Genomic DNA, 27,839 nt, shown 5'->3' with positions numbered 1-27,839 from the left:
CTTATTTGCAGTTGTGCTCATAAGTTTACATACCACTAGGGCAGTCCTTTTCAAATTTTTGGGAGGCGTGCGGCACGTGTGAACCCAGGGAACATGTTTTTTCCCCCCTTTTTCCTCAGTACTAGAATAAAGTGTATTTGCACATCCACTTCAGTAGGTGGCAGTGGCGCTGTCATTGTCAGACAGTGTGCAAGGAATACTAACTTCTCTGCAGAGGTGTACTTACAGCAATTTTATAGACAGTGGCTTAGAGTTGGGGGTTGGGGGCTCGAAATAATGTCGTCCTCCTGTGGTTGGGGGTAGCACCGCCCTAGGGTATGTAAACTTTTGAGCACAACTGTATACATCGTCAGCCAAATTAATGTATACAGCAACACACATAGTAAAAGGAAAACTTGCATAAATAGTTTAATACCAAATTTAGTCAGACCTTTATTTATTCTGAAAGTTACCATTGGCCCCTACATTTACAAGAGGTAGCTTCCAGACATGTATGTGTATGGACTGCTTGGGTAACATGTATTGGGCGATGTGTCTAATGGGGTTGCACATGCATTTCCTCGTGTTCAACTCCGCCATTGATACCCCAGAAAATAGGATGTGCCTCGAAAAAAAACGACTACCCGTACAAAAGTGTCTAGATGTAAATGGCCACCACTTTGAACATCTCTTGTAATTGTAGAGGCAAAAGGTAGCTTGTATTACTATTGTGATATCTGAAGGACATCTGTATTAATGTATTCATATTTATGTATGTTTTCCTTTAACTAATGTGTGTACACATGTCTGAATTATTATTATTATTATTATTATCATCGTCATCAAACTGCTCCTTGGCCGTTCCTCGAGCAACTTTCGCACGCGTAGCTCTACTTTGACTTTATGGACAGTCCCTAAACTCCCTGTGGTACGTTCATGAGCCTCCGTGGCGGGTAAGAGTGTTCAACTCCACAGCGGAGGGAAAAGGTCGCTACGAAGCACTGGGGGAGGAACTGCCAAGTACGTAACCAGCACTTCTCCTCAGCGGTGCCCACCTGTACAGTTTCAACGAGTGAGGAGCAGCAGCCCACCGGAACGGTGAGCTTTAGACGTCATTTTTACAAACTTGAATCGAGTGGATGTATTTGCGTGGCAGCTGTTTTCAAGATAGTCCATAACAACCAGAGCATGTATTTTTACCCCTCTTGTGCAAAACCAAACTTGTAAAACAGTTGACAACTGTACAGTCACGAGTAACGTCCCAAATAAAATGCTTTTAGAAGTTGTTTTGACTTAATCAAAACCCTAAGTGGGTGCGTTGTTGTTGCTATTAAAATGAGATGCGAATCAGTTTTTGTATTACAAGTTTATTTTTATATTTTAGGTCAGATTGCCGAGATGAATAACCCGAAAGCAAAGGAGTTCCAAGCAACGCTGTGAAGTCGAAATATTATTTATTTTTTAATGTCAAAATCGCACTCCAACCTGGGAACAATGTCTTTTTTGATGAAAAAGAAGAAGTTCAAATTTCAAGTACATTTTACATTGGAGGAGCTTACGGCAGTGCCTTTTGTCAACGGAGTGCTTTTCTGTAAGATCCGGTTGATCGATGGTGGGGACTTTGCCATTCTGTCATCAAGGTATTAAACACACCTTTACACACACTTTGTTGCGACAAACGCACCCCAGTCATGGCTAGTGTTGACTTTGCCCTCAGTGTTCTAAGCAGCTCTCTCGTGATTATGTTGCTCTTACTCTTTTTTTTTTTTTTAACGTAAAAAAAGAGCAGCAGATGTCTGTTACACTGAGAGGTATTTCGTCCCTTTGTCCCCTGGTGAAGTTGCTTTCAATCTAGCCTGGGCTTTGAGCCATTCTGTTGCAGAATGTTTGTATCATTTGGTGTCAGAAGGCCCACTGGACAAAGCTTCAACGGGAGTTTACAGCAATTGACTCCCTAGATTTCCATAATGTACAAGTATAAACTAGCATTGTATCCAGTGTCGTTTATTGGTATGGTTTATGAAGTCAAGTTTTATAAAGCAGTAAGTGTCACTTTCAATGACATGTACAGAAGTATCAATGAGCAATGTAAATAATAACACTCATTAACTACTAAAATTTCATAACATCTCAGTTATACATTAGAAAAAGAATAAGGCAAGGTACACTATTAACTTGCATGTTGTAACACAGAGGTGACGTTCATGCTCATCACCTTTTGTTCTGTATTGTAATTACTTTAAAAAATATAGTGTCCATTGGTTACCGACTGCCGAGAGAAAACTCAAGACACTTTTCAGTGGAACCAAGGTGTTCCCCATGACAACAAGAACTGTTGCACAACAAACAAAAAGAGACTGCGAGAAGTTCAATACAAACAAATGCTCTCGCTTCCAAACTTTCTACAAGTATGCGTGACACGGATTAGACTACTGTTTAGTAATGTTTACACAAATATAGTATAAGAGTTTATCACTACTGTATTTACTTGGTGACTCACATCTGACAGTTCCCTCTGCAAAAGCCCCCAGACACACTTAAACAGCAACATGCGGAGGAGATACAGAATGAGGAAAGAATATACGTGGTCCAAATCAGGAAAGGTTTGGTGGAAATGGTGACATTAAATGAATCACTGAATATTTAGTAGATGTAGTTCTGCAATGTTGGGTTTGCACTGCTTTCAGTGTTAACAAACCAACCATGCTTGTGGAAGTAGCTATGCCATTTAGAGATGCTGAACATCATCATATTATAGGAGTTCCGTCAATATTAGAAGAACATAACGATTATTATAAAAACAATTACAGCAGTGATGAGCGGTCATGATCAGCAAGGCCGATTTTTAAGGCTGCTGGCTGAGAAACCATCAGAAGCACTTAGCGTACCACATTTACAACCTAAATTCTAATATTTGTTTGATGAAAATGTATTAATTTATTCCTAACAGTATACAGTGGAACCTCGGAATTTGAACGTCTCGGAACTCGTACAAATCGGACTTCAACCAAAAAATCTGAGTAAAAAATGCCTCTGAGTTTGAACTCATTTTCGGAGTTTAAACACCCAAGCAAAGCAAGCTAAACCGAACGTACCTTGAAAACGGGTAGCCGAGCGAAGCCGAGCGAAGCCGAGCGAAGCTGAATGCTCACGTTGCGGTAGTTGAGACGATGCACTGCTCATTTCCAGTCAGATCGTGAATACTTCTGGAGGTGCTCCATACTCGCCAGTGCATTTTGATTTTTCTCGACAATTTTCTTCACCATGGGCCCAAAGAAAGACAACAGTGCCAGTGGCAGCAAAGAAAAACATACAGTGCTACAAACCACAGTGAAATTAGGAAGGAAATTATCACGCCGTTGTAACTACCGTGACTACTTCTGTAAATACTGGCACGAGGACCCCCCTTAGCTGTTCAACAACGTGCCTGACGTTAAACAACGCACGCAAGGACCGCTTAGTAGTCTAACAATATGCCCAATGTAAAATACACAAACTCAGCACTGAACTAAAGCTAGCATTAACATAGCATTTATCATCCACTGATGCCATCACATCACAACAAAAAAGGTAAGGTATTTTTTATTGTTTAAATACTGTAAATGTAAAAACAAAAAAAAACAAATAGAAATTAAAATAGGAATTTTCAGTTTTTGGAGTTTGGGAACAGATTAATTGCATTTACATTATTTCCTATAGGAAAAAAATGTTTCAGAGGTTGAACATTTCGGACTTTGAACACTTTGCAGGAAAGAATTATGTTCAAACTCCGAGGTACCACTTTACAGTGGAACCTCGATTAAACAGATTAATTGAGGTTTAGGGGTTGTCTGTTCGAACCAATTGTCCCTTGCATTAACTTACTTTTTTCTGGAGCCTAAAAACACCCAAATACAGTACAAAATGATTATAAAAAAGGCTTGAAACTGTTTGAAAAGTTCTAAAGTCTCTCCACACTTACTTGTTGGTGCTTGAGGGGATGTTGATGGTGTGCATCTGGTCGCGTTCATGAGCCACCATGTTAGCGCTTCCTTTTTTCCCTTCTGGTCCGATTAGATGCGATTCTGATACGATTAGATGACAAGGGCTTTACCAAAAAAACATCTCTCCACTAACACACCTGATTCATGATCAGGATCGTTATCAGGCTTCTGCAAAGCTTGCTGATTAGCTGATCATTAGATTCAGCTGTGCTGCAGGAGGGAAACATGGAAAACAGGCTGGATAGGGGCTCTCAAGGACCGAACTTGAGCACCCCTGGTTTACATGGATACAATGGCAGCCATCTTGTGTTGTGTTGATTTCTTACCGGCGTTTTTACATAGTTTTTCTGTCTCCGCGTCTAATGCTACAGTGTGTGTCGTACAGTTGTGCCAATAAGTCTGGGAGAAGCGCTACATACACATTTGCAATGCAATTATAAATTTTCTCTTAAAGGGTCAGTTTCCGATTCGTCTGCATCATGTTGTCAGAATCATGAACAATGAAAAGAAGTGGAAAAAATGCTGTGAAATTTAAACCTAATCTCTGTAATTCACATTATTGAGATCATATTCTCTGAATGGTCAATGCAAACAGTGAAGTTCATTCTTTGAGAGGTTCTCATTTTGCCATACAGGGATCCTGGCGTAAAACACGGACTGATAACTGTTTTCAGCGAAAATTTATCAGAATGTATCAGTAATCAGTGGCAACAGTGACAGAAAATTTGGGTGATGTGAATGCTGCGTGGAGGGGCGATCCAGCACCGACCAGACACCACCCACCGGGCCACCCACCAGAATTCTTCCCCAACCCAAGAAACATCTAAATTCCATCAAATCCAAAAAAAAATAAAAAAACAGGGAGACCTCAAGAGACCGAAGGAGAGACTGAGGGAGGGAAGGAAGGAAGGACAGACGAAGCCGAGTGAGATCCACAGACACCAGCCTCCACCGATTCAATGACCTGAGGAGGAAGCAGATTGTGTCTGAGTTTCGGTAGATGCTGGTGTGGTGGATCTGGCATGCATGAAAATCTCCACCAAAGAGGGGAGCCGTCGACCCATGCCAGGACAGAGCAAGCGCAACACCTCAGGGCCCCCCAGGCCGCGGCAGCGCCAAAGGACGACCCCCGGGCCCCGCCAGGGCCACCGGCCGGAGAGCAAACCCAGGAGCAGGAGCGCCCCCCACCCCAACACGGCCCGCGCCCCCGACCCAACGCAGCAGGACGGGGCACTGCAGGCCCGCCAGGCACCCCACCGTCCCCCAACCCCCGCACCCCCCACGACCCCCCCGCCCCCCATCCACCCCAACCCAGCCCCAGCCGCCCCCAAGTCCCCAATCCCCCCCAAAAAAAATAGATAGGGGGACACGGACAGGGGACCGCAGCATTGCTCTATACCGCGGTCCCCAACCGATGGCCCCCCCCCCCCCAGTTGTGTGGTGCATTAAAATTGGAGGGGAGTTGTAGGGTGAAGACGGTGTTTCCACCCTACCCCACCCCCCAAAGTGTGTTATGTGCCCTATATGTCTATAAAAGTGTATTGTGCAAACCTAGTGTAGTGAGTTAAGAGGAGCGACCAGCGGGGCCCTCCCCAACCGGGCGGGGGCAGGAGGCGCACCCGCCCACCAAGCCCCCACCCACCCCACCGGGACCCCGGCGGGCATATGGGACCAGCCCGGCGGGGCGATAGGGCTCGCCCCCCGGATACTGGGTCCCGCCCGAGGTGCCAGGACGCCCACCGGAGCGGGGCGGGCACGACATCAAACCCCAGCCACCCCCGCCGGCCCCTGGAGCACCGAGACCCGGGCCATGGATGGAGCCCCCGGCCCAGGGGAGGGGAAGGAAGGCGTACCGGGGAGGGGGAAGGGAGGGGGGAAGGAGATGACAAGAAGGGCAGGGGGCAGCGGCCGCAGAGAGAGGGGGAGAGGAGGAGGAAGGGTGACGAGGGAGAAGGGACAGGGAGGCGGAGGACGGGCGGGGAGAGGCGAGGAGGGAGAGGCAGCAAGGGGGAGGAAGGGGGAGGGGAGAGGGAACCACCGGGCACCCCGGCGGCCCACAGGCCCCGAACCGCGTCGCCGGGCCCAGAGCGACGGACCGCGCCGGAACGGCGCCGCCCCAGACACCAGGGAAAGCCCCGCAACGCAGCACCCCCCAAGAGACCCAGGGAACGGCCAAGACGCAGCCGCCACCCAGCAGCCAACAGAGGGGCAGACCCGCCCACGCCCAGCCAGGGGGGACAGCACCCATAGAATTAACCCACTGGCATGCCGTGAATCCGAATATCAACCCCTGGTGCCCATCGGAGGCGAATCCGCTCGATCCCGGGTTCCTGACTATAAAAACACACGCTGTCTGTCTATGGCGACCAGTCAAGGATGTCGTCTGCCTTTTGCCTCAAATCAACTGCCATAGGCTCCAACTTCCCACAATCCTGAACAGGATCTACTTGTGCACCACTTGGTACAGCATGTGCACCCAAGATTATATTGTTCCATCCAGAATGTGGCAGATAAAGATATTTTTCTAAAGTGGGATTTTTAAAGGTTTGATTGGTAGCTCATTGGTATGGGTTTTTTTGTGCTTTTGTTTGACCAAATTCGCTTCTGATTGTTTGATCCTTCATAATTGTACTGAACTAAAATGTACTGTATCTTGGAGGTTGTATTACAACAGCTATGCAATGCATTACTGCACAGCAACATGCTTGTAGCTACCTGTCGTACAATGGTGTGATTGTGAAATTATGAGTGGTAAAAAATGTTGCAGAACCTGTCGGGCCATTTTTTGTTTCTCTATCTTTGAGCCATCACTGACCATGGAAAACAGGGAAAGTCCCTTTTATTGTCTTGTGCACAGAGGAGGCAACAATATACATTATGATTTTTTTTAAAGGGAAAAAAGGAGAAGTTAACTGAATGATATATGAAATGATTTTCTCTTTCAATTGAGCAATTATTACTACCTGAAAAGTAACCTAAGTGTATTGCTTCAGCATGCAGCAAACCTGGTATGATCTCTGACTCTGACATTCATATTTGAGCAGGCACTTTTTCTTGGATACATTTCCAGGATTAAGAGGTAAATCTGGCTTGCCCCTGTTTTTAGATATCACTCATATTGACAGCCACATAGTGTGACAGGTATTTATTTTAGCAATGTACAACCATGGATGTTTTGGGGTAATGAGGATGTCTCTTGGTGTTTTAGTCCAATATGAAAATGGAATTAAATGGAAACAGGTAGTTCATATTTAGAGCACAGGGCAGGGGTTGAGTCACAGGCAAGCAATATTTTAAGTTTTTTTTCACTTTGTCTCTGGCCGCTCAGTTATAGCTGTAGATTTTCTTTGTTGTGTTCTCTCTGTTATGAAATATTTCATAAATAGATAAATATATATATATATATATAGATAGATAGATAGATAGCCATGTTATTTTTTCCTTAATAAAAAAACACACCGTATTGGGGGATTAATGACATTTCCATTCATTTCAATGGGGAAAGATAATTTGAGATGTGTTTTGAGTTGCGAGTGTGGTCTTCAAACAAAATTAAACTCATATTTCAAGACACCACTGTATAGTACAGTTATCAAAGGAATAGTCGGTCTTTATTTTAAAGATGTTTGAAGGAGCTGGGGGCAAAGTTCACATTTGTACATGTTTTTGTGGTCCAGGCTTTCCCAAGATAATCGATTTTCCTCACTGCTATACATGTTTGCTACTTTTTTAATTGCTGGCAAATTCAATTCGTACAGAGATAACTTCATAATTTTGCCGAACTTCCAACTACTCAAAAATGCTTTCTGATGAATTATTTACCAACCATTTTATTATATTTCATGCTGGGGGAAAGCCCCTTTTTACCTGCGTGACTGTGCTCATCTACCGAAATTCCACCCATGCACACAGTCAGACTGCACTTTGCACTAGACTTGCGTATGATGTCATTACAAAGTATACTGTGATAGTAAAATGTTATATACTGGACCTGGCTGATGGGCTGGTTGTCCTGTTCATTACATTAAGCATACTTTCATCCAATATTTTGACATCACTCTGCAGAGAACCAAAACATTATATTGAGCTGTCTTTTAAGAAAGCACAAGTCTGACTGCACTTAATCTGTTGTGTAACTACTACTGTAAAGTACTGGAGGTTTCTCATGTTGACGTTTCTCATATGTCCTCCAACATGATCTTGACGGGGAGCGATAACATCAGCGTCACCACCAAGCTGGGAAAAGCCAGTGTGTGTGTGTGTGTGTGTGTGTGTGTGTATTGTGACATTTGCAAACCACTGACCTCTTTTGCATTAGTTTCCTAGTAACCTTGCTGCAGATTTGGGCATTGGGTGGGTTCTTCCTCAGCCTCTCATTTATTAGTTTAGTTTGAAAAATCTGTTCACAGGCTGAACAGGGAGGGCCACATTCCCATGAGGCCACAATTTGTACTGCTAACTCCCAAATTCCAAAAATTAGATTGAGTTCTCCTTGTTTTGCCGTTCATTCCATATGCACTGCTTTACTGTGACTGGGGGCGTAATAATCAGAGGTGAAATTAAACCCTCTCTAATAAACTACCTACATAAATTATGTAGCTTTCACGTCTGTTATATGTACATGAATGCTACATTCTGTAATCCACATTTGCAGTGCCCATTCAAAAAGCAATTTGAGATGTGTATCATTTGGTTTGCTTTATTTGCTTTGTCAAATATCTCTGTATCTCTGTATCTATGTATGTGTATGTCTACAGGGAGGAGGTGCAACAGAACTGTGTGCAATGGGGGAAGAAGTTCTCCTTTGTGTGTAAAATGAGCGCTAATCCCGTCACTGGCATATTGGAACCCTGCATCTGTAGGGTCTCTGTACGCAAGGTAAACTACAGTTCCCAGCCGACATGACATCGCTTAAAAACTGATATATAATGTGAGGGAGCAATCCACCCTCCTTCACTGAAAAGATGTGAGTGCAGGCCAGGAGCACCTTATTCCCCTTGATTTAGACTCATTGGACTATCTCAAGTGGCAGCCAATGTGAGGCAATGCTTATTTGACAATAGTTAATGTCACTTTGACTTGTAACACCAAAACATGGACTGCATCTCTATATGTACATTTGAATATATTTCCAGTTGTGTAGTTATGTGGGTAAGTGTTTTGTATGTGGGCAGGGTCACCCCTCAATTAAGGTTGGTGGTTGAGGTCACCGCTTGAAGAGGGTTTCAGAAATCTGTTTTTTGGGGGAGAAGCCAGTTGTATGTGGGGGGTGGGGAGGAGTCAATGCTGAACTTGGTGCATGGTGATTAAAGCAACAATGACGAGCTTGCAAACCTTTTTCCATCTTTTATTTTATTTTTTATTTTTTATCACCACCTCAGAGGCCACGGCCATCCTCGGCTAGTAAAAGGCCACAACAACAAAAATCTTACATAAATACAGGTACTGAAGTGAATTTTGCTGCAGTGATGAGGATTGCATACGTTGTGACCCCAGTCATCGACTGCCGTGGGAGCTCTTTATTGACCACGTTATAAGAAAGAATTCACAATTTTTAGGTGAAAATTTGGGAAACAGTGAAGGTATATATACATAATGTTTACTTTCTTACTTAGGCCTACTGTCTGCTGGTACTGCTCTCATTTGTTCTTATTTTCATCTGGTTTTACATTTTCAAGGCTTTTTCTTTTCAATGGATGCCATGGCCCAAAAAATACCATTTTCAAATCGGCACCTTTTTAATTATTATATATTTTTTTAAATTGTCGCTTCCTTGTTCGTCAGTCTTCTTTGATTGCTACATTCCGTCATGTAACATTTCACAGTGCCAAATTACTCTAGTAGTCTGCTTTCCTTCTTACGTAAAAATTTTGGGTTGTAAATATTGAATACGATGTTTCATATTTGAGATTGTCGGCCTGTCCATTTCGGACCCTATTATTTCTGACAAATAAGACATTGTAACACAGTTGGGTGTTTGATGTCCTTGGTCGGGAAGGGGCAAAAACCGAGATAAAACCAGTCCGATTGTGTGTACCCGGCCTAAGCTTTTCGGTTTGGTTGTCTTCATTTGTGCTGTGTCCCATGTGCTTTTTTTTGTCCCTGCATTTTGGTCATTTATGTGTTTTTATTTTATATATTTATTGTTAATATTATTATTTTTTACTTTTTGTAGTTTTACCTGTGCACTCCTGTCTTGCATGGCTTTGTGCATTTGTCTGCCAAATACTCCACACCACAAACCCTGACTAACTCAGGTCATACATAGATATTAAAGAATTAACTGCAGTGCCCATTTAAACTCCATTGCCAATGCAAACAGCAGCACTGACGAGGCACATAAACTGATTGTCAGATTTAGTCAAAATTCTCATCAGTTGTGATAAAGGAGCACCCTGTGCAGTGTGCACTAGTGCAGCATTGAAAAGGATCTAACGTTGCGTGGAGACTGAGAGTCTTTTCCGGCACATAGTGTTTCAGTAGGCTGTCATGCGTGAGTCCATGTTTATGCTATATAGGGAGTTGCATGCCTCTAGATTATTTTCACCAAGGCTGCCTGGGTTCTTGCCATTCCTCTGCCTTCCTGCATTTTGTCCTTTTCATTGTGTTGTAAACACCAGTGTCACTTCACTAATAATTAAATTTAGACAAACATTTACTGGTGAAACATGTTTAACTATATGTGTAGAATTCTTATTAATGTTTGTAAGAAACAATGAAAGAAATTAATATTTTTGTTCTATATACGCCTTCAATATCATGGTTATTTCAATTAAAATTAAATTTTGTTTTAATTTTGTTTTATCTATTGGAAAATTACCACATTTTATTAATTTATAATTGTCTTTGCAGGAGCTTAAAGGAGGAAAGGCCTTTTCAAAGGTAAAATAATTTAGTACTTTGTATAATACGCCTTAGCTAACATATTCAAGTGATTGTATGCTTCCTTCATAAAACATATTTTTACAATGTTCCCGGTAGTAAAAGGCAGGGGTAAATACCAACCATGTGACACCTTTAGAGAGCAACATTTTGACACAGCCAATAAGTAAAATAAGCGTTTGATGTTCGCTGACTGTGTGTGCTAACTAGTTAATCTGAAGCAGTCCTTTCCAGCAGTATACTGGAGAGATATTCAATACAAATCTTCAAATAAATAGACTCTTTTCAAAAGCTGTCATAACTAATTTACTGACAACTAGAAGAGTTTAGAACTCTTATCTGAGACACAATATTTTAAAGAGGACATCATACCACCATTACAAGCTGACCTCTCATGTTGGGAAAAGGTGCTGAATGGGTCGAAAATTCTGAAGGAAGAGGTTAAAAGGTTGTTACTGACTTTAACGTAGTCATTCCTGCTTCCCCATGAACATGCAAACAAGTTATTTACATGGACAGAATTACACTAAAAGAAAGACCAAGAAGAAAATAAGATATAAAAGGTAATCATACTTAGCCTCAGTTTTGTTCTCAGTTTGTATTATTTTTTTCCACTTGAAATGTTCTGTTGTTTCCTCTAATCTGCTTGTGTTACTATGTCCAGCTGGGTTTTGCTGATCTGAACATTTCAGAATTTGCGGGCTCCGGTTCTACCGTTCGCTGCTGCATCCTGGAGGGCTATGACACAAAAAACAGCCGCCAGGATAACTCAATTCTCAAAGTAAGGTATGCACTCATTCTGGACCACTCAGCAGATTGACTGAATCATGCATGTCTTGTCTGTCTTTTTATTAGGTGACAATCGGGATGGCGCTTCTGTCCGGAGATCCATGCTTTAAAATGTACGTCTTTATTTTTGTAGGAGATAAATTCCCTTTGGTTGCTTACAAAAATAATAATAATCATGTGTGGTTTTATCAACAGGCCTCCCAGTACAGCAAAATCTGTTTCTGTCAGAGATGAGGATCCAACCCTGCAGCTGGACTGTAAGGGTGATAACACTAATGTCAAAATACAACCACTCAGCACAATTATGGAGGGACCTCGTGTCTTTAAACCGAAACAGACTTCAGTTCGTAGCTCAGGTAACTTTTTCGCTTATATGCAAAGTATTAACATAGTTTTTGCATTATATATATTCTCATAGCCTTCTCCAGATTAGTTGAAGGTTTATTTATGAGTATAAGGGTTAATCTTAATTTCACAACCCACAATTCTCAAAGGAAATGATTCAGTTTTGCTTGAAATGGCTATAAATAGCTTGTCCTCTCTAAACTTGAGTAAATACATGCCCCTTGGACACTAATTTATTAAGTAATCAGGTATGCTCGTTGCAGGTTTATCCTCGCTTCCCTTGTGTTCTTTCCTGAAGTCATTCTGTCCTCCACTAAATAGGAATCATTTTACTAATCTCCCTTATGTCGCCAATGTATATAATCATACAATTCTTTAATTTTGCAGACATTTTAAACTTAAGAAAAGCCAGTCATACTTACACAGTAAACTAAAAATTGTGTGTGGAATAAACTGCAACGTTGTCATGTAGGCACCAAAATCTTCTTGTACACTGAAGCTAAATTACTGTAAGTGAATTTGCATATTTTCATGGTTGTTGACACAAGATCACATTGTGGCACCTTGCACTTTGGAACGGATTAATCTGTGTCCATCCACCCTCCTGCCATACCAATTTCATCGGTACCTCCTGAAACTAATAGAACCTGTCTGTGGCCCTATGCTACATCTGCAGACCTAAAATATTTAGCACTAATATGAGCAACAGTACTTTTTTCAAAATACTTTGTGTGACTTTTTTTAATGTTTGGGCTGCAGGACAGCCCGATGATGGGGGTAATGTCACCAACCAGGATGAGGTATTTCACACTGGTCATTTCCGCAACTCCAGCTTTGCAAGCCAGCATAGCAAGATATCAGGTCAGACACATTTATTATTCTCAGATCACTGTTGGGAATTTTACTTGATTTTCTAAAGGCTAGTGATGCTCTGATAAAACCTCTTCAAACATATTTTACTAGTGTGATTTAGGACAATATTTCATGGGGCCTCCTCTGCTCTGGGTACTCAGAGTTTGTAAGTGGCCTTGAGCATCTGGAGCTGGAGGCAGGGTCTGTAGGCTTCTTTTTGAGTCTGCTGTTTACTTTAGGTTACTATTAAAGGGAATGTCAACCCCCCCAAAAAATTCTTGACAATAATATGTTGTATGCAGCCCCACTAGTCTAAATACGGTATTCTGGTTAATATTGCGTTAGTGGAATATGAGTTGAGCAGCAGAAAACTGCAGTTTTTATCAATATCAGAAGGCGGCCATTTTGCCACTTGCCGTCAAATGAAAATAACATCACAGTTGCTCAGGTCTCAGGTAACAACCAATCACAGCTCAGTGTCAGAAAACAGGTGAGTTGTGATTGGTCGTTGCCTGAGCAACTGTGATGTCTTCTTCAGTAAACAGCAAATGGCAAAATGGCCGCCCCCTGAGATGGATTTTTAAAAAACGGCTGGATTTTGCTGCATAATTCGTATTCCACAAATGTAATATTAATCAGAATGTCAAGTTTAGACTAGATAGGTCACATTTAACATATTGTCAAGAAATGTTTAAGGTTGATGTCTCCTTTAAAGGTAATAACGGTTTAAGTGATATGTTTGTTGATCAGATAAGATGACATCTTTATTTTGTAGTGTTTTCTTTATGGATATGGCATCACATTTGGAATTGCCTTCCCTGTCAATCAAACATTGTAAGAATGTTGGTTGTTGGACGTTTCTTGGCACAAAAGGGATTCATTCTTAATTCTGGGTGTGTGATTTGCCATTTTTGGGCTTTCGTAGCTTTGTGTCAGAGCTAATGTTCAAAGCGACACAATATTTATTACCCATAATTAATCCAAATTATGCGTACATTTTAAAAGTGTTTTATCGTGAAAATTTAAATGCCATTAAATAGTGAAGTGAAAAAATTGCTGATTCAATCAAAGCCATCTTTTGAACGGGACATACAAATACAAAATAAAAACACTTGAAAGGAGCATGGTGGAGTCGTTTAGAAGTGTATGGTAACCGGAGCAGGAGTCAGCGCTCACTAGGCCACGCCCCTTAAAGGCACAGCTCATTCACTTATGTTTCAAAATGTATTATTATTTATTTCATTATGTATTAATATATATATTCAATATGTACTGTATATAATATATATAATAATAATATTTTACAATTCATTTCTAAACATTTTAATGTGGAAAGTGATTGGATATACAAGTAGATTAAGTTTCAAACTTGGTCATGGAACGAATTAAACTCTCAAGTCATACTACCACTGCTTGTAGGACATTATTCAAATGTAACTGCACAGTTATTAGGTTTTATGACTCTGGAATGAATTCATTATAATTGTAAATATATACTGTAAATATAATTGATTTTAACGGGAAATTGTGTTTTGAAAGTTCAACAAGCATCACAGAACAGAACTGTACACATTTACATTACTGTTTTGTGGCTGAGGTAAAATAAATATAATAGAAAAGTCTTATATGGGGCGGCACGGCTCAGTGGTAGAGTGGTCGTCTTCCATCCGTGAGGTTATGGGTTCGATCCTCACCCCTGGTGACCATGTCGAAGTGTCCTTGAGCAAGACACTGAACCCTGACTTGCTCCCAGTGGATCTGTGTGGCAGCAGCTAACCATTGGTGTGTGAATGGGCGAATGTGAGGCATTGTAAAACGCTCTAGGCACCATATGATGTAGTTAAAAAGCAGTCCATATAAAATGAGCCCAACTATATAATGTAGTATACCCTTGACACCTGTTTGTACCCTTGGTACCAGTTGTATATAATTCAGTATCCTGTTTGTGTTCCTTTAATCAAAAACAAGCAATTAAGTGTTAGTTAAAGGTCAAACAAAGTTTGTTTCCTTCTGCAGGTTACAGCACAGGTCATTCTCGCTCCTCAAGCCTGACTGATCTCAGTCACCATCGAAACACCTCCTCCAGCAGCAACGCTTCATGTGGATTGGCGCACCCGCATCCCTCCACCCCAACACAACTGCATCAGCAAGGAACTCCCACCAAACCAGACAGACCCCCGCTACCCTCCGTAGCTGCCATCATTTCTAATAGATCATCCAGGTGATCACACATAACTCAGATCCTGCAGAATATCAACCACATCACTCTCACAGAGCGTCACTGATCATAGAGCAGAACACTGGTACCAGTCAAGGGTTCGACTCCCAGGAATGTGTAAACTTACATCCTTGAAATTCCTAAAAAATTATTTCAGTTTGGGGAGAGTAACGTATACATATTCAGTGTGTTTGGAATTGAAGTTATGTGAAGCTTGATTTAAATTTGTCAGTTCCATAATATAAACCATTTTTTTAGCCACATTCACACAGTGCCATAATTCCATTTCAGGATTGCAAGACACATCTGAGGTCTATCAGAAAGTGTGTCACAGTCCTCATCCAAGGCTTTTTGTCTGACTGAAAATTGTTCAATCAGAGCCAGACGCTATCAGTAAAAACTAGTAGACTGGTAGTCTTCAACAAAAAAAGTTATCACAAGATAGGAAAATGCATGAAGCAACACATACTGCTTTTCACAAGCTTAATGCCATGTACTGTACAAATCTTATTTCACATGATTATAATGTAAAATGTTAATCATCTTGATAGCAACTGAAGCATGTGGCAGCTAACGAGTCAGTGTCTAGCTAGCTAGGTAGCTTATGGCTAACACATTTTTTTTAATTTAAAATGTTAATCATCTTGATAGCAACTGAAGCATGTGGCAGCTAACCAGTCGGCATCTAGCTAGCTAGCTAGCTTACGGGTAACACACACACACACACACACACACACACACACACACACACACACACACACACACACACACACACACACACACACACACACACACACACACACACACAAACACACACACACACACACACACACACACACACAAAAAGCCAATTGTAGCAGAAGTCCACATCTTCATTCCATTTAATTTCTTAAATATATGAACAAATGTGCAAGTCACAGAAGATGCAAATAAAATTCACAAAAGCTGCTTATCATCATCGTGTGAGTCAGAAAATAAAAACGGAACACAAACAGGATGTTATATAATGACATCTAAATGATGACGGTTCGAAAATAGTTTGGTTTGGTTTGAAGTTTGGGGTTTATTATTCATCCCAAGAAATGATCGAACTTTTCAGGACAACAAACTTTTTTTTCAATTGTTTTTATTTTGCCGTTTTAAAAAAAGGATAAAGAAAAGAAAGTACAGATTAATAAACAAAAATATAAACCTAACTTTCCAAAGTCATCTCCTATCAAATACTTCCCAGCTCCAATGAAATAAGAAACATAAAGGAGACGCCTACTGTATATAATTTAAACATTTGTACATTTCTATTTTAACAAATTTTCTTTTTTTTCCCCATAAAAAAACAAGACAGAGAATCTGACAGTCTTAACCAAAGACTAGCTAGAAAAGAGCAATACAATTCATCACAACACAAAATCAAACATAACCAACGAACATAAAAAAAGCAAAACAAACAAAAAAACGCAATCTGACAAACAAGCTAAACCAAGGACTATAAAAACAAAACAAATACAATTCTTCACAACACAATAACTAAACAGGACATTCGAACGTACCACTGTAAATTGAGCTTTAAAGGTGTTCATTTTAATTAATCGGGTGTTTAATAAAAATTTTTTTTTACATATTCAACTTCTATTTGTTGTGTTGCACAGAAGGAAGAATGACATGATGGAAAGACAACATAGCTGTGTGGATGATACCCGCATTGATGCTGATGACATTGTGGAAAAGATTGTTCAGAGTCAAAATTTTTCAGACCGCAGCAACAATGAAGGTTTGGACATCTGTTCTTTTCTTTGCTTGATTAAGACCTTGAATTAATATCTTTAAAGTTGTTTTTTGTATTACTTCCAGAGATTATGTGTAATCGTTTTGTAGCATTTTTTTCCTGGTATGTAACTTAAACACTTTCACATGTCTTGGTAAGGCTGATGTGTTATGAATTCTTATAAGTTAAACTGGTGCTCACAAATAAAGGGCAATTGTGGTTATAATAAAAACATCTCCCACCCACTTTTCAGACAGCAACTTGCAACTGTTTGTCAGCAAAGATGGGACCACGACCCTCAGTGGGGCCCTGCTCGCCAACAGGTACACTGTTGTATTTTTTTCTCCAAATTTCTCACCAAAATGTCCCCCTGTGTAATGAAAACGGGCACTTGCTTCTGCATATGCGTCTTCGCAGAGTAACACCCGGTGTCTTTGAAGCTGTGGTCATTGAGACACATTGAACGATACGCCATCTTGTCTGCTGCAGGACGGGCTGAATCATGATTCTTAAGCTTTTTATGCGTAAGATTGTGACTGCGTGTACAAGTATGTGCAATCTGCCTTCAGGACACACAATTGTTTTAAGACTACTATAATATATAGGCAGTGGTACATGCTGCTGCTGCTGGTGCAGGTCCGCCAGTCTCAAACATGGTTAAAAAATGGGTACGAAATTCACAACAACTATGATATATGGAATGGCAACATAGTGATGTCGTAGTTAGCATATTCCTACAGAGCCCCTCTGGTGCCAGGGTATGTTTTATTTATTTATATATAATCTGTTCCCACAGTTTAGTCATCTGTTCCCACAGTTTAGCAATCTGTACCCACAGTTTAGCACGTCAATATGAAACAAAGAAGAACACTCGAATATGTAGATACAAGTTTGATTTATTTGAAAACTGTGAAGTGTGAAACAGGCGAGAAACTCACTAACTCGGCTCTGACCTCAAACCATTTTGATTTTGTGGAAATGAGAGCAAGTTAAAATAAGTTTTTTTTTTTAAGACTAAGCAACGAGGAAACCAGCGTATTCACCTTACTAAACTGTGGGTAGAGATTAGCAAAAAAATAATATTTGTTTTCATACCCTGGCACCAGAGGGGCTCCATACATTCCTAATGTAGACAAGTGGTATAAATATAATTCCCATGTTAAGAATTAATGAGCATATCAGTCTGATGAACTTTGTTGAATGTCAAGGAGTTACTGTATTATTGACTATAAAACATTTATAAATATGATGTAAACCTACTTTTGAATATACTTCATTTAACACTGTGCAAATGAACTCAAATCAAATATAACCATTGTTTCAATTCCATACTATATTTGAGCATATTTTTCTATTTTAGAGTAAATCAGTAATAATTTTTTCTGTGATTTTTAAAAAAATATTTAATTTTTTTTTTTAGATGACTTCTAAATCAACAAATTACTTGAATACATCCCTTAGTAGAACACTGAAGAAATGATGATTTATGCTTTTTTCAGTCCTCTAGGAGCTTATACACTCATAAGATTTCTATGAACAGTTATTTGGACAGCTTTCTCATTAGGAATGTAAACAAATTGTATCACATTTGCACTATAAAAGGAACAGATCAATTGAATCCCATCACACCATCTAAAAGCAGGTGTCAAATTAAGCAAGATTAGGTAGTATGATGGCACAAAAAAAGTCTTAATGAAATGACAAGTGGTCCCATGGCTATTATTCTGTTCATTACTGAGCGATGTGATCCTTGAATTTACCTGCTTACACAATTTTGCACACATGTAAGAGGATTACTAGAAACTTCTTAAAAGCAAAGCCCATTACATGCTAAATGGCAAAAAAAAAAATTTGTATTCAAATGTTTTTATTTTTTCAAGTTCATATGGCAGGCCATATGTAAGACTGTACTGTATCTGAATGCTCTTTTAACGAATGACAAATGTGAGCTTAGTTTTATCTTTCCAGACTAGTCCATCTGATTTTCTCATTGGATTTACTTTAATGTCATAACAGCCACAGCCAAAACTGACGAAGGCGTATTAGGGCCACGTATAATTAAAAAAATTTCAGAGGGGGAGTAATATTCTTTTTAAAAAAAACTTGCAAATTTGCTACTTTATAAAGTGGCAAATCTACGAGAGAAAAAACTCAGAAACTTAACGAGAAATACACGTAGCGTAGCGAGAGTCTGATGTGAGGATTCGTTGGTGGATAATGGGACACTGTTAATAAAATGAAAAGGCGGGATGAGACAGATTCATTCACTTTACTCGTAATACACGATAGCTAGAGCGACAACACTTCCTGATCCCCTATCAGCTGACTAACACTAACAAATCAGAAGCTAGCATACTTTAGGTAAATGCCAAGTGAATGACGGAAAGCAGCAGATGCGACACATCAACTTAGCTACTTGTACAAAAAAATACCAAAATGTATGAATGTGTAAATAATAATTCTGGAAACAAATGTAATGTAATTACAGTGCTGTTCAAAAGTTTGTGAACCCTGCAGGCATGGTCAGACTTTTTGTATAAAATATTAAAATAACCTTATTACATGTTTAGTCATACCCAAATCTACAATGCTGACATTGAAAATAATGGACTTGAACAAAAAGAATGATAATATTGTCATTCATTCTTGAACAAAAGTTGTTGATTTAAAAAAAACAACTCAGATTTCATGGGTGCAAAAGTATGTAAACCTCTCACTTAATCCGACATTGCACCTCCTTTTGCAATGAGAACTTCATCCAAACACTTTCTTTAGTGATTTATCAGTCTTTCACATCTACTTTGGGGGATTTTTGCCACTCTTCCATGCAAAATGCAGCCAATTGAGAGGTTGGATGGGCGTCTAGCATAAACTGCCCACTTCAGGTTCCGCCACAGTATTTTGAAATAATTTAAGTCAGGATTTTAATTGGGCACATCCAGAACATGAATCTTGTTGTTCTTCAGACATTCCTTGGTGGTATTGCTGGAATGTTTTGGATTATTGTCATGTTGCATGATCCATCGTCTACCAGGCTGTAACTTCACAAAGAACGGCTTCACTTTATGATCCAGGATTTCACAATATTCCTCTGAATTCATGATTCCCTGAACTATGTGGAGTTGTCCAGGTCCTGAGGATGAAAAGCCAGCCCAGAATTTAACATTCTCACCCCCATGCTTCACTCTAGGGTGAAGGTTATTTTGCTGGTATGCAGTGTTGACTTTTCACTAAACATGACTGTTTTAGTTAAGTTAAATTTTGGACTCATATGTCCACAGAAGGGACTTTCGAAAAGCTTCAGGTTTGTCCAGGTACTCTTGGCAAAATTGTGATGGGCAGCTTTGATCTTTTTGTGAGCAGAGGCTTCTACCTAGCAAGCCTTCCATGAAAGCCTTGTCGATTGACTTTTCTTCTAAATGTTGAAGCATGCACATGTGTCCCAGATGCAGCAAAAGAGGTCTGCAAATCCCTCGATGTGATGCCCAGGTTGGCTTTCACCTGAATTATCATTTGTCTTGTGGTTCTTGCTGATATTTTAGAAGGTCGTCCACTTCTAGGCTGGATTGTAGTAATTTTCAGTGTTCTCTAGTTGCAGATGATCTGCTTCACAGTTGAATGATGAAGCTCAATTTTTTTAGATGACTTTATAGCTTTCCTCAGACCGATGTGCTGTCACTACCCACTTCCTGAGGTCCCCTGAGATTTCTCTTCCTTTCAGCATGACTGACCTACCTGTATGGGTTCACCTGGGTAAGACTAAAGTGACGTAGTTTTGTCTCTGTTTCAGTCAGTGATGCACACATTTTTTGCTAAACCTCTCATTTCATTGGTCCATTTCAGTTTAGCTACAAATATCTCCTACCTGATCCTACTTGACAGCTTGTTTTAAGCAATGCAGCTCAGGGTTTACTTACTTTTGCACCTACATGAATTGACCAAAAACTCTTTTTAATTTTGTTTTGACTGTCAATTGATAAAAAAAAAGAAAAAGAAAGAAGAACAATGCATTGAAATGCTAAATCTACATCTGTTATTTCATATAAAATGTAATGGTTCAGATTGAACAACAAAATCAGGTTGAAACAATTGGAAAGTCAAAATTGCTCAAGAGGTTTACAAACTTTTGAGCAGCACTGTATAGATTTTAACAAATGAACTTAATCCTCAGGGTGTGGACCTTTTCAAAGTGAGCGTGGCGTCTTTGTCGCTGGCCGTACTCAATGCTTCAAAGAGCGAATGATTAACATCATATGGTTAATCTTTGGGCGGCACGGTGGCTGACTGGTTAGCACGTCTGCCTCCCAGTGCAAAGGTTGTGAGATCAAGTCCGGGCTTCGGCCTTCCTGGGTGGAGTTTGCATGTTCTCCCCGTGCTTGCGTGGGTTTTCTCCGGGTACTCCGGTTTCCTCCCACATTCCAAAAACATGCATGGCAGGTGAATTGGACACTCCAAATTGTCCATAGGTGTGATTGTGAGTATGGTTGTTCGTCTCTGTGTGCTCTGCGATTGGCTGGCAACCAGTTCAGGGTGTACCCCGTCTACTGCCTGAAGCCAGCTGGGATAGGCTCCAGCAACCCCTGCGACCCTTGTGAGGACAAGCGGTACAGAAAATGGATGGATGGATGGATGGATGGATGGTTAATCTTTGATAAAGCAGTTACTATCTCCTTATTTGAAAACCCGGCCGAATAGTATTGGCACAAACATCCGAATAGTACGCTACATGTATTTGTGTGGGTTTTTTTTTCCGCAAATCGGCCACTTTATGAAGTCGCAAATTTGACACTTTATAGACTCACAAATTTGGCACTTTATTAAGTTGCAAATTAATGAGTGTTTTTCTCGGAATTTTGCCCTCACCCTCTTAAAAATATATATATATATGTGGCCCAAATACGCCGCCTCTGAATTTCATTGTGACTGTCAGATGTTTGTTTGTTTTTTTAAACCAAAACCCGCAAATTACCAAATGATTGGGAAGCTTTTAACTGTCTTTTAAGTCATAACAATTGTGTTTTCTTTTATTTTATTGCAACAGTGCTCCCTTTATATTTCAATAATGTAGATAAATTTATATTAGATCCACAGTGAAAAAAACATAAATGTATGAGGGAAATATAGTAGCAACACTAGCAGGAAAAAACTTCAAGAAATAAAGTTGCAAAAGCAACTGAAAGCACTGATAATGTTCATTGAATTACAAGATTGTAAAATTATTATTTTTTTCAACAAAATTATTTTTAGTGTGGACCTGTAATTTGTTATCTGACTGACTTGATGCATGTTCAGAAGCCAAAGAAGCTTGGTCACTTAATGTACATGTTCAACACATTTCCAGAGGTGTTTTTTTGTGGGTGGCACAGTAAGGGAAAATGAGAGGTTTCAAAGATGGCCACGGATTATAGACCACTCAAGTAAGGGTTCATCATAGCAGTAGCAATAACACACTATTGCTATGCCCTACTTCAGTACCATTAACCTAAAAAACACTCCTATTTTTTGGCACCTTGTAAGCACAATATTTCTGTATGCATATTTTTCACCACTATAGTCATATCAGAACGACCTAACTTGAATTTACTTTGCACTTTCGTCTCTTGACAGTTGGTCTGAGTGATGCAATGTATTATGGGGATGTTACTTGTTGATGTAACACGAAAATCCATATTATATGCTTGAACTGTTTGTGCAAACTCTGCTCTTGTCACATTGTGTATGGAGCTGCACAAACGCCCGTCCCACGGTTGGGACACCACAAAGCATTCAATGTACCAAGATTGTCAGTGTAAACAATGGAACCTCCCTCTACTGGACACATTTGTGCTTACTGACAGTGTCACTGTGTTAGTGAATGTCAATGTGGGTGTGTAGTACATACAGTACAAGTATATCCCATATTATAGTAAAAAGTACTATAAGCAATAGACCTTCACTTAGCCACTGCTAAACATTTGTTGGAGAAATTAAAGATAGAAAAAAAACACAAATTTGTTTGCACATTAAACTACTATAAATTCTACTATTGTGGACGCATGTATGTAGATAGTGGCCTCTGTGAATATTTCTTGACCTCATAAATATTTTCCCGAAAGGGGATGTCAAGTACAACAACAAAAAACTACAATAATATGTTCTATTCCCCCCCACTAGTCTAAACAACATCATATTGTGTTTGTAGAATATGAATTAAGATGCAGAACCCACCCATTTTTATCCATCTCGGGCAGCCATTTTGTCACTTGCTGTCCACTGAAAATGACATCCCAGTGCCTAATGCTGCCTTTGAGGAAGGTGGGAAGTTGCATTCACCCCAGTTATGACCTCAAATTGTTCAAGGTGAATGTAAACAACAAAGATGGCTGATTCCGATAAATTGTGTGCTGTTCTGGTTCATCACAACACATGTTGACCTCCAGCAAACATTCTTCATAATTTCCTTTATTTTTTAAAAAGAAGATCAAAGCATTTAATATATTTCACCAAATAATTTCATGCAGGGAGATAACGATATCAGTATATATCACATTGTGTTACCATGTTTTGACTAGTGGGGGCACATAGAACATATTGTAAATTTTTGTTTTGACTTGTTCACTCTGTGTTATATTTTCAGACCAGCAGGCTGCTCTATATTTTTGTATGTGAAGTGAAAGATACTGTAAAATTAAATGAGTGAAAGAATGGTGTCAGTATTTACAATATGAGGGATTTATTTTTAAAAAAAAAGGGGGGGGGGGGGTTCTTCTTTAACTTGTTATTATGTTAATGTTTTCTATGTACTTGACGATGTATATACCCTGAAATAAGATTTACTTTTTCACAACTTTATTTTCTGCACCCAGTGATTAAACATTTTGGGGATAACATGACAATGGCAATAAATATGAACATACATAAATTTCAATTAAACTCTTGTCTTTTTTAAACCAGACATGTACACATGTTTACAAAATCCATTTTTGCCCTACATATTACAAGAGATAAAACGATGATATACCATTAACATACACTGCTAGCAAGAAGTTGGGGATTTTCATCTTTTAATTGAAATTTCAGGATAAACCTAAAATGCTCTTTAACCTTCACAGATTACGGTCTTAATTTGATCTCTAAACTTTAAAATAATAATGGGCATGTGCAGCTGTTCTCTAACAAAGAAGTCAAAAAAAATTTAATCTGTAACGTTTTTGTGCATTTTAGTTTAATCCTGAATGTTTACCCTAAAGCCCAATATCCCTAACTTTTGTGAGTTAAGTATAGGTGAATCCGGAATGCATAAATAACTCAAAAATAACATCTAATAATCTGAAGGTAGGCTTTTGGGTCAGCATGTACCGCAAATTAGTTTCATCAGAAATTGTACACCTTTATAAAATTTAAAGTTTTTTTTTTTTATGTTTGAGGTTAACTAAAAATTAAGATTTCGAATGGGGGATAAATAATAGAACGACGTAAAGTTGAGCTGAGTTTTACTGCACAGTACTGTACTTTCAAATAATGTCGACGTGTTGCATATTGACCAGGAGGGAGCAGCATATATTAGCAACCGCGTCTCAGGAGTCGGATTTGTGAAGAAGAAGACAACCAGGAAGCGTCAGCAAATAATACCTGTCAGAAAATGGTAAGAGATTTTAATACGCTGGTTCATGCGACATTTTGGGGTATAATATTAAACAAAGCCCCACACGATCATAGGATTGGCATTATGCTGGTGGAGGACAAACACATTACATGGTTTTTGGGTGTCTGAAACATTAGGGACGGTCCTCATTGGCTTTTCTATCTTGTACTCATGTAGGGATATTTATTAACTTTTTTTCTCTCCTCATAATGGAATTAGTTGAACTCGCAACTATCTTAACTTTTGGAATCAATCGGGCATTATTTGTTGAAACAAACTCAATGAGCCACAACTTTAGGTTCTGATTATTCTCTTGACAATAATGTAGTTATGTCGTAGTAGTTTTTGTGTCGTAGAACATCACTGAATCTTAAGTGTTATATAAAACACGTGGTTATTCTGTAAGTATTGGCAACGTCTGAACATGATACAGTGATGTTTGGCAGTGTATTAATGCATACAATACTCAATCTGCCAAATATGTCCTCTTTTTTTGTCCTAAAATAATACCACTTGCAATATGATCACATGCAAGGGCTCTAGCACATTCAGACCGATGGCCGAAACAATCTGAAAATATATGGATTACATTGAAGATAGACTGCTTAAGATCATCCATCCCTGTTCTCATCGTTGCCACCCCGCCCTATCAATTAAAAAAAAAAAAAATCGGTGTTCGCATTGTGTTTTTGCTGTGCATATGGCAAATAAACATCTTGAATCTTAAATCCTCGACACCAGTCGTTTTCGAAGTGTGCTACGTCTATCACATGTGATACATGGGCTCCTCCTAGTGATATGTGTATGAAGCACTGCCTACGTAGAATTCAATTACTTTTAAATTCAATACATTTGCATTTAATCTTCAAAAATGAATTTATTTAGGCAGTGTTTTGTGCACTGCATTTTAATTGAAGTATTACTTAAATACAGTTTATTTTCATGTATTTAAGTGTAGTGTTAGTATTAAAATGGTTACAGTGGCTTACAAAAATCTCAAATATTACTTTTTTTTCTTTTTTTTTAATACAGCCGGTCTCATTTGTCATTAATACTTAAGACTATTACTCCATTTTATTTTAATGTTGGTCATGATGGTGGTACTTGGAGAGCTAAGTATATTTGTAAGTGGTTCTTAGAGTAAAACATTCAAGACCTACTTCTCTCGACACCACCCATCCATTCCTTTTTATACCACGCTTATTCTTTTCAGAATCACTGATGCCTTCACTAAAGTCAGACCAAACAATATGTTTTTTTTCCTTTCATGGGAGCTCATCCTGCTTATTGTGCGACTTTGTTTCCAGGCTACCGGAGTGGATCAAGCAGCAGGCATGAGTCTTATTGTATTCAGCCTCATGCTGTTTACTTACTATTCTATCTGGGTCATTGTCCTGGTATGTTTGGATTCTTCAATTCTACTTCAGTGAAATATGCGTAGGCTACGTAGCCTGGTTAAATACAACCTAACAAGCATTAGTTTTCTGCTTCTTGTTTGCTGTGCATTAAATTGAAATCAAATTAACATCATAATGTAGCAGAATGCAATTTTCAAATTGCATAGGATGTAGAAGTCCTGATTGTGTAAATCCTATATTTAATCACAATTGTGATATTGAGGGAAAAATAATTGCAGCTAGATTATTTTTGAAACTCATTTAGCCCCCTAATTTGTTGTCACAATTACTAAAATGCGTTGTGGTAACTGTTAGTAGTCGCAGCTTTTTAACTGAAATGTTTGATATCTTGTCAATTCCCAGCCTTTCATGGACAGTGATCATATATTACACATGTATTTTCTTCCACGGGAATACTCAGTCATTCTGCCTGGTATTGCAGCTGTAGTACTGCTCCTTTGTATAGGTAAGGTGCATGCCAAATGTCCACACTAATGCATGTATATCACCACACGCCTCATTCACTTGGATGAAATCAGTTTAGTGTATTTTTAATTTAAATGCCATATCTTTCCTCTCCACAGGGGCCTTCACCACTATAGTCCTTTGGAAGAATCAGAAAACCAAAAAAGTTAACTAATCTCAAAATTGGACTGCTGTTGAATAAATAGTGTGGAACTGTAAATCTATAGAATCATTCCCTCCATTCTCTGCCAATGGCTCCTTAACTGATCACCAACCAATTTTTGTAAATAAATAAACAAATGATCAAAAATGAGTTTCAAACTCCTTTGCAACCAATGGACAGCTGTTTTGAAGAACAAGGACATCACATTTGAACTATTACTCTTCAAACAATGTCGCTCTGTCTTTTCTTTATTGTTTACATTAGTTTTGTTTAGCCTTTTGGCTGAATTTAATATAAATTTATTGGCAACTTCTGTCTGAGTGGTTGCTTTTAACAGTCTCTAGATAACGAGCTGATATGACTGGCATTGAAACAGATGCAAAATACTGTATACGTTGTCAAATAGTGTCTTAAGTAACCATATTCCCTTCAGTTACACTTCTTGTACAAGAAGGCTAGCTTGATCATGCAAACTCGCCACATGAAGACGTGAGCTGATATTGGAACCGAGAACCTCTTGACTGCAAGGCGGTTGTGCCACCCTCTACACCACTATTCACTATTCTGGCACAGATGAGTGGCTTTGGCACCACACGGCTCGGAGGCAGCAACAGGATGGAGGGGGCTGCTGGAGGTGCAGAGACAGGAGCACCAGGGAGAGGATCCAAAGGCAACCCCCCCAGCACTGCTGACATCCCCAAGGGTTGCGAACACAGCAAATGCCCAAGACACAGCGTGAACACGTGAGGTAGGGGACCGAAGAAGCCCCAGGACACAGTCTCCATGCCACCATTCCCAGCAAGGGCCAGGCACTACACTCATGCCAAGTGAGGAGACCCACCACCTGTGTATTTAGTGTATATCCGGTCACAGATGCACAATGTAAATTTGATTAAGTAAGACCTATTTGAATCAGATCATTGGTTTTAAACCAAATAAAATTGTTACATTTTAAAATGTACTGTCCTTGTTGAATCATATCACACCACATGTATTGAGTATCATATTGAATAGTCTTTCATAAGAGATTCACACCAGGTATATACAATATTAGACTTGCTGTGATAAATGGAACCATGTATTCATCTGTCGACCCAAAAAATGATCATGTCAGGCCATCTGTTTGTGATCTCAAGCTGAAACGAACTTGGGTTCTGTAGAAGGACATTGATCCAAAACATACCAGCAAGTCCAGCGCTGAATGGCTGAAGAAAATTAAAATGAAGACTTTGGAGGTGGCCTGACCTGAATCCTTGAAATGCTGTAGCATGACCTTAAAAAGGTGGCTCATCATGCTCGAAAACCCTCCAATGTGGCAGAATTACAACAATTCAGCAAAGGAGCCAAATTTCCTCCTCAGCGCTGTAAGCTACCCATTGC

General features: G+C 39.5%; 2 protein-coding genes across 3 annotated transcripts; both read left to right on the top strand.

The window, feature by feature from the left end:
• The first annotated feature begins 310 nt into the window (after nt 1-310).
• On the top strand, nt 311-18,139 carry eeig1b (estrogen-induced osteoclastogenesis regulator 1b). Of its 2 annotated transcripts, XM_086097304.1 has the most exons (12): nt 311-1,077; nt 1,364-1,619; nt 8,720-8,840; nt 10,815-10,844; nt 11,509-11,625; nt 11,700-11,746; nt 11,829-11,989; nt 12,738-12,839; nt 14,847-15,051; nt 16,695-16,816; nt 17,064-17,133; nt 17,228-18,139. In XM_086097304.1, exons 2-12 carry the CDS (start codon nt 1,444-1,446, stop codon nt 17,271-17,273), a joined length of 1,197 nt encoding a protein of 398 aa, XP_085953430.1. In that variant the 5' UTR covers nt 311-1,077; nt 1,364-1,443; the 3' UTR covers nt 17,274-18,139. The 2 variants fall into 2 exon arrangements, with proteins under 2 accessions (XP_085953430.1, XP_085953431.1); XM_086097305.1 differs by lacking the exon at nt 1,364-1,619.
• A 4,062-nt stretch (nt 18,140-22,201) lies between these two features.
• dpm2 (dolichyl-phosphate mannosyltransferase subunit 2, regulatory) lies at nt 22,202-26,606 on the top strand. Its single transcript, XM_086097332.1, has 7 exons — nt 22,202-22,227; nt 24,294-24,434; nt 25,467-25,469; nt 25,648-25,669; nt 25,742-25,831; nt 26,195-26,297; nt 26,416-26,606. Exons 1-7 carry the CDS (start codon nt 22,202-22,204, stop codon nt 26,469-26,471), a joined length of 441 nt encoding a protein of 146 aa, XP_085953458.1. The 3' UTR covers nt 26,472-26,606.
• Nucleotides 26,607-27,839: the final 1,233 nt, after the last annotated feature.

This window comes from Leptonotus elevatus, chromosome 15 (assembly GCF_054856555.1).
Source record: "Leptonotus elevatus isolate MCC_2025b chromosome 15, RoL_Lele_1.0, whole genome shotgun sequence".
NCBI lineage: Eukaryota > Metazoa > Chordata > Actinopteri > Syngnathiformes > Syngnathidae > Leptonotus > Leptonotus elevatus.
The sequence above is the reverse complement of the archived record's forward strand: the minus strand, read 5'-3'. Positions and strand labels throughout refer to the sequence as shown.

Coding starts and splice junctions, on each gene's coding strand:
- dpm2 (XM_086097332.1), top strand. CDS start 22,202: ATGGCCACGGATTATAGACCACTCAA. Junction 22,228..24,293: donor ACGGATTATAGACCACTCAA/GTAAGGGTTCAT, acceptor TTTACTGCACAG/TACTGTACTTTCAAATAATG. Junction 25,670..25,741: donor TCACTGATGCCTTCACTAAA/GTCAGACCAAAC, acceptor CTTTGTTTCCAG/GCTACCGGAGTGGATCAAGC.
- eeig1b (XM_086097304.1), top strand. CDS start 1,444: ATGTCAAAATCGCACTCCAACCTGGGAACAATGTCTTTTTTGATGAAA. Junction 10,845..11,508: donor GAGGAAAGGCCTTTTCAAAG/GTAAAATAATTT, acceptor TACTATGTCCAG/CTGGGTTTTGCTGATCTGAA. Junction 11,626..11,699: donor AGGATAACTCAATTCTCAAA/GTAAGGTATGCA, acceptor TCTTTTTATTAG/GTGACAATCGGGATGGCGCT.